Source organism: Apodemus sylvaticus, chromosome 1, assembly GCF_947179515.1.
Source record: "Apodemus sylvaticus chromosome 1, mApoSyl1.1, whole genome shotgun sequence".
In the NCBI taxonomy this organism is placed as follows: Eukaryota; Metazoa; Chordata; class Mammalia; order Rodentia; family Muridae; genus Apodemus; species Apodemus sylvaticus.
The window spans coordinates 99,515,634-99,522,863 of record NC_067472.1 but is presented as its reverse complement, the minus strand read 5'-3'; the positions used below and the strand labels follow the sequence as shown (position 1 = coordinate 99,522,863).

At 37.5% G+C, this 7,230-nt stretch overlaps 1 protein-coding gene across 1 annotated transcript; it reads right to left on the bottom strand.

The window, feature by feature from the left end:
- Positions 1 to 1,113: 1,113 nt before the first annotated feature.
- LOC127681974 (olfactory receptor 2D3-like) lies at positions 1,114 to 2,058 on the bottom strand. The gene has a single exon (XM_052178466.1). The coding sequence runs from the start codon at positions 2,056 to 2,058 to the stop codon at positions 1,114 to 1,116; it is 945 nt and encodes a 314-aa protein (XP_052034426.1).
- Positions 2,059 to 7,230: the final 5,172 nt, after the last annotated feature.

The following is a 7,230-nucleotide window of genomic DNA, read 5'->3' as shown; positions in this document are numbered from 1 at the left end:
TCATCAGAGCTCCAACTTATTCATATTTTTATTGAGACCCTAATTTGTGACAGGTTCTGGACTAGATATTGAAAATTCATTGGAAACCCAAGAAAGAAAGATCTGCATCACTATTTATTTGTAGAAAGACATCTTGCCAGCATAACAGCTGTAAGAAATTGTAGCAGAGCAGCTGTGACCCTCAAGATCAGATCTGTTGCCATCTCTGATAGAAGTAGGTAGAGAGGAGCATTAGGTTAGATTGGAGATGCCAGGCACTCCTACCTATACTGTCCTCTCAGTTGTGTGTAAATCTGCTAAATTGCATGTGGTTTCAAAGGCCTTGTGAGGTGACAAGGCCATACACACAGTATGCAGAAGGTAAATTGAAGTGTGGTGCTGGAGACTGTCATCTATTCAGCTAGGAGGAAATAATCCTCACTAGGTCAGACATATTAGGACTGTGATTGTTTGGGGACCACCCAGACTCCCCAAAGTAATGCTTCATTCATGCCTATAAATTAGCAAAGAACTAATGTTACACTTTTATAGAACTCGAAATGGGCAAGAGCTGAGGCAGAAGCTATGGATGGGGTGTTGTTTATGGACTTGCTCTTTATGGCTTGCTCAGCCTGCTAATTTATAGATTCTAAAACCACTGATAAAGGGAATAGCCACACAATGGAATGGGTCATTCTATATTCCTTATTAAGAGAATTCTCTACAGGTTTATCTACAGCCAGTCCCTACAGAGGCAATTTCTCAACTGAGTTTCCCTCCCCTCAGATGATAAGAATGATGCCAAGTTGCCATTGATATAAAACTAGTCAGCACACTGGGATTTGAGGCATGTGCCAGCATATTTGGATATGCTAAGCCCTAAATGGGTTCCAAGGTAGATTAATTAACTATACACTCATTAAAATAGTTCATTTCACTTCTCATTATCAAAGACAACCCAGTTTTATACCTTTGTCACTTATGTTTGTGCTCTGGATTAGAGTGGTCACCATTTGCTCAATGTGATCTTCTGTTACACAATTCTTCCTGAAATGACTCACTTCCTAATTGCCTTGCAAAATCCTGCTCCATTTTCAAACATATTACCATGGTGATGAAACACAGACACACAGGTCAGTGCTTCTGAAAGAAGGCCACTCTTGTAGCTAGTCTCCTGAAGGCACTTTTGACATCCTTGTTCCGAAGACTATAAATTATGGGATTTAGCATTGGAGTCATAACTGTATAGAATACAGACATTATCTTATCCTGTTTCTTTGTGGATTTGGTGTTTGGCTGCATATAGTTAAATATCCCAGATCCATAGAAGAGGACAACAACGACAAGGTGAGATCCACAGGTTGAAAACACCTTGAGTCTCCCCTCTCCAGAATGCATCTGAATCACAGTGGAGATGATGTTCCAGTAGGAGATGATGATGAGGGAGACAGGTGCTAGGAGGATTACCACACCCATTGCAAAGATGACCATCTCTGTGCTGTAAGTATCTGCTGAAGCCAACTTCAGGAGGGCAGGAATTTCACAAAAGTAATGGCTGACTATGTTCTGCCCTTGATATGGAAGATGGAAAGCAACAGCAGTATCTACCAAAGATACTAGGAGCCCACTGACCCAGGACCCTAGGGCCAACTGTAGGCATAGTTGTTGAGTCATGATGGTGGAGTAGTGCAGTGGATTGCACACAGCCACATACCGGTCATAGGACATCACTGCTAGAAGTGCACACTCTGTACACCCAATATGATGGGAGACAATTATCTGTGTCACACAGCCCCAAAAGGAAATAGTTTTCCTTTTTACCAGGAAATGGGACAGCACTTGAGGAACAATGCTATTTGAGAAACAGAGATCAGCAAAAGAGAGATTTTTAAGAAAAAAGTACATGGGGGTGTGAAGTCGAGAATCCATGAGGATGAGGATAATGATGAGCAGGTTTCCAAGTACAGTCAGAATGTAAACGATGAAGAAAAGAACAAACAGGAGGATCTGAGTCTGTGCATCTTGTGAAAGACCCAGCAACAAAAACTCATCTACAAAGGTCTGATTTTTTCTTCCCATTGAGATGTTTTTGAATTTACCTAATTGTTAGAAACAATAAGAACACAGTATGATTGAGTTCATGACCTTCAATTGTATTGAAGGGACTTGTGTTAAAACTGATGCGTAATTGGGAAGTTCTAGGATTTTATATTTTTCTGTCTAACAGGTTCTGATTAATATATATGATTATTTTAATCTAATTGCTCACAGTGTACAATAGCCTCATCCCCAATCCTCCAAATACTTCATATAACCACTGATGTTTTTTAATTAAGTCCACTGCTATATTTTAAATAGATAAAAATGCAATATAGTTTAAATCCTCCTGGGAGTGCTGGCAATATGGCTCAAATATTATTAGAACTCTCTGCTCTTCCAGAATACCTAGATTCCACTCTCAGCACCTGCATGACAACTTACAAAAGCCCTTAACTTTTGTTTGAGAGAAGACGATGCCCTCTCTTGGTCTCTGAAAGCATTAGGCACACACATGGTGCACATGGTGCACAGACATAAATGCAGACTAAATTATTCATAGACATTAAGAAAAAAATTAAAGTCTCTCTGGCTAGTTTTGAAATGAGGGTTAAAATTCATATATGACAAAAGAAAAACCAACTTGAATTGTTATGATGCATGGCACAATTGCTCAGAAATAATGAGGAAAATATGAATTGCACTTGTGACATATGTGTAAAGGTGTCTGTTAAATAATAAAATGATTATGACAGTATTGAAACAGAACATTGAAGGGAGATGCTTGATAAAAGTGACATTCAGCACATATCAAAGACAATATAAACTAAGTATTAAAATGGTATTCCAAAGAGTATACACAAACTATGAAGAAGAAATTGTGGTGTGCAAGGTGTGCAGAATTAGTACGTCAAATATTAAGGCATTATTAAAGAAATTTATTTGCATCATAGTAGTTCAAGTAACAATCTCAGTGAAATTAATAGATATTCACAATCAAACTCAAGAATAGTTCAGGGATAATGCTCATGGATTGATAAAACTGATATAGTGAACATAGTCATCTTACCAAAAGCAATATTCTGATTTAATAAAATTCCCATCAAATTTTAACACAATTTTTTTACAGACATTGAAAAAGCAATTCTCAACTTTATATGGAAAAATAAAAACCTCAGGATGGTCAAAACAATCCTGTACTATAAAAGAACATCAGTAGTTATCACCATCGATGATCTCAAATTGTACTACAGAGCAATAGTAATAAAAACTGTACAGTATTGGTACAGAAACAGAATGATGTTCAATGGAATCAAATTGAGAACCCTGGAATAATCCTACACACCTATGGATGCTTCGGTTTTTAATAAAGAAGCCCAACCACACAATGGGGGGAAAAGAGAGCATCTTCAACAAATGGTGCTGGTCTAACTAGATGTCTGCGTGTAGAAGAATGGAAATAGATCCATATTTATAACCCTGAACAAAACTCTAATCCAAGTGAATTAAAGACATCCACATAAAAACAGATACACTAAATATAACAGAATAAAAGTGTGGAACATCCTTGAACACATTGGTACAGGAGATATTAATATATATTAGTATATTATTGATTTATAATTATTAATTATATTATTTATATTTTATAATTAATTATATATTATTTATAACTAAAGATATTAATATACACTAATTTTATGTTTTCCTGAACAGAAAATTAATAACTCAGGCTCTGAGATCAACAACTGACAAATGGAAACAAATGAAACTGAAAGACTTCTGTAAGGGAAAGTATAGGGGCAACAGGAAAAAAATGGCAGCCAATAGATTGGAAAAAGATTTTCACCAACCCTACATCCAACCAAAGACCAATATCCAAAATAGATAAAGAACTCAATCAGTTAGACACCAGCAAACCAAATAACCCAATTAAAATTGGGAAACAGAGCTAAATAGAATTCTCAACAGAGGTATCTCTAACGGCCAAAAAGCAATTAAAGAAATGTTCCGCATCCTTAGTCATAAGGAAAATTCAGATCAAATGACTCTGGGATTCAATCTTACATCCATCATAATAGCTAAGATCAAAAGTCAAGTGACAGAACATGCTGGTGAGGATGTGGAGCAAAGGGAACACCATTTCATTGCTAGAAGGGGTACAACTATTCTGGAAATAAATTTGGCAGTGTCTCAGAAAACTGAGGATAGTTTTACCTCAAGACTCAGCTTTACTATTCCTGGGCATATACACAAAAGATGTCCCAATATACCACAGGGACACTTGCTCAACTATGTTTTTATTTTTATTTTATACATAATTTTATTTTTATATTTTATATAATTATATATATTATGTAATTTTATTCATAATTGCCAGAAACTGGAAAGAACCCAGATGTCCCTAAACATAAGAAAGTGTGGTTCATTTATACAGTGGAATACTACTGAGCTATGAAAAACAAGTACATCAGAAAATCTGAAGGCAAGTGGATGAAGTGAGCTAACTGAGGCCCAAAATGACATGTATGGTATGTACTAACTTGTAAGTAGACATTAACCAATAAAGTACAGGATAACCATGTTATAATCCACAGACCCAAAGAAAATAATGAGGTTTCAAGGGAGAGTCTTCCTTAAAGGGGAAACAAGATAGTCCTCAGAGGTGGGTAGAGGGAGGTAACTGGGTAGGAGAGGGGGCAAGGAAGGGAAAGAATGGTGATCAGTAGTAATGGGAATGGTTGAGATTGAGAATGGAAATATGTGGTGGGTATCTCTTGGAGTACCTAGAAGCCTGGGACTGGGGGTAGAATACAGGGAGTTTATGGGGGTAAGCCTAGCTGCGATTCCTACTACAGAGGGATAGAGAGACTGATGTGGCCAGTTCCAGAGGAGAGAGGAAGACATCAATTTATCCACAAAACTATAAACTAAAATTGTTCTTGCCTATAAGATGTACAGGGATAAAGATGGGGCAGAGATTGAGGGATTGGCTAACTAATGACTGCCCCAACTTAAGACTAATCACACATGAGAGAGACAACCCCTCATACCACTAATGACATTCTGCTATGCATAAAGACAGGAACCTAGCATAACTGTCTCCTTAGAGGCTACATCCAGCATCAGATGGAGGCAGATGCAGGGACGCACATCCAAACAAAAGGTGGGGCATGGGGAGTCTATTAGAAGAGAGGGGAATAGAATTGAGCAAGCCAGATGGGGCAAGGATACCTTAAGAAGACCCACTGAGTCAACTAACCTGGAAGCATTGGGGCTGGACCCCAACCAAAGAACATTGCACATGGGCTGGACCTAGGCACCCCTACACATTTGTTACAAATGTGAAGCTTGGTCTTCATATGGGACCCATAACAAGTGGAGCCTGAGCTGCCTCAGTCTCTGTTTCCAGGCATTCAGTTCCCCTCCTTGAACCTTTACTGCCTAGTTGGACCTCAGTGAGAAAGGATGTGCCTAGTCCTGCTAGGACTAGATGTTCCAGGATGGGATGGTATCCAAGGGAGGCTTTTCTTTCTCTAAGAAGAAAGAAAGGAAGGGGCCAATGAGGGGAAGAATTTGTAAGGGTGAGAATGAGATGTAAAGTGATCAAAAATAAATTATTGGAGAAAAAGAAATAGTTTGGGAATAAATGATAAAAGAAAACTGATAAGGAATTATTAAATCAATAGGGAAATGATATATTAAAAACAGATATCTGATTAGAAACAAAACTTTCTTAAGATCTACTCTTCTCCAAAACTTAGATGGATATAAAACAAAACAGAATAAAACACCCTAGAAATGATGAAAAATAAATATTTTTGTAATATTTGAAGGTGTAAGGATCTTCTTAGGATATGGAAAAGCAAAACCCTTAAATTAAGATTGCTATGTTGTATCACATAGCAGCTTAAGAGTGAATGACTGATTAAATACTATATAGAAAATCCAGTTATTATATTAAAGGACTTTGAAAAATCAAGAATAAAAGAGCTCTTCATTAGAAAAGATGGAAAAATGAGCCCAGTCCATAGAGTTCCTGCTTTGTAAGTACAAGGGTCTGAGTTACATCTGCAGAGTGCACATAAATAGTTCAGGCATGGTGGCACACACTTGTAAGCCCAGCATTGAGGATACAGAACTAGTCAGCTTCCTGGGACTCACTTGCCAGTCAGCCTTATCTACTTGGCCAGTTCCAGCTAGTATATCCCTGGGATACTTTGGTTTTTCCCTCCACAGTGCTGGGACTACAGGCCTGTGTCACCACACCTGGCATAAATTTTAATGTTTTCTAGGGATTGAACTCAAGTCTTTATGCTGCCAAGGAAAGCAATTGATAGGATGATGTATTTCCCCTACCTGGGAAAAGAACTTTTAACAAGCAAGTCACAGAAGAAATACAAATGACAAAAGAACTGATCATGTAAAAAATCAATTCATGAATTGATTCTAGAACCATAGAAATATAAAATGAAGTAACAATTAGCTGTTCTTTCTGTCTTACCAGATTGGCAGGGGTGAAGTAGAATAAAGACACCCACTAGCATGAGTGCTAGTAAAATTTCTCTCAAAGGAGCCTGAAAATGTAAGAAATCATAAAATGAATGTTCCCTAGTAAAGATTCTATGGAGTGAGGTATTCCATATCCAGACAGACAGCTGCTGGATGTTCTCTCTTAGCTGAGGGTCCAACTCCATGTCTTTAGACATGAGTACATAACCTGCAGTAACTGCAGAAACTCATAAAGTAAAAAGGGACAATTTGGGGAGTGGGTGAAGGAGCACCAGAGAACAAAATAAAGCAGAGCAGCAGTGATGTGAAGAGTTATTTGAAAAACAAGGTAGCTCTAACTAGTGAGTAGAAGGTGTTAATACAGAAAAAAGGTGCTAAAATAACAGGATGTCTGAAAAAAATCTTTAAAGTTTAAACCATACAATTACTATTTACCTAACATACCTATAATATATGTAAGTCAATTTATAAATATATACGTGCATCATAAATAAAACATCCATTGTGACTTACAATGCTCTAAAAAGACAAAGACCGCCTAACAAAGACTCCAACTCCAAACATGAGAAGCCATCTTTTGAGTTGTTGATCAGGATTGTCCAATAGACTTAAAAAATTCATTGTAAGCTACTGCTATTGCCCTGGCCCCATTCTCCCAATCTCCTGGAGACAGAAGGTACATCACTATTGCAAAAGATACCA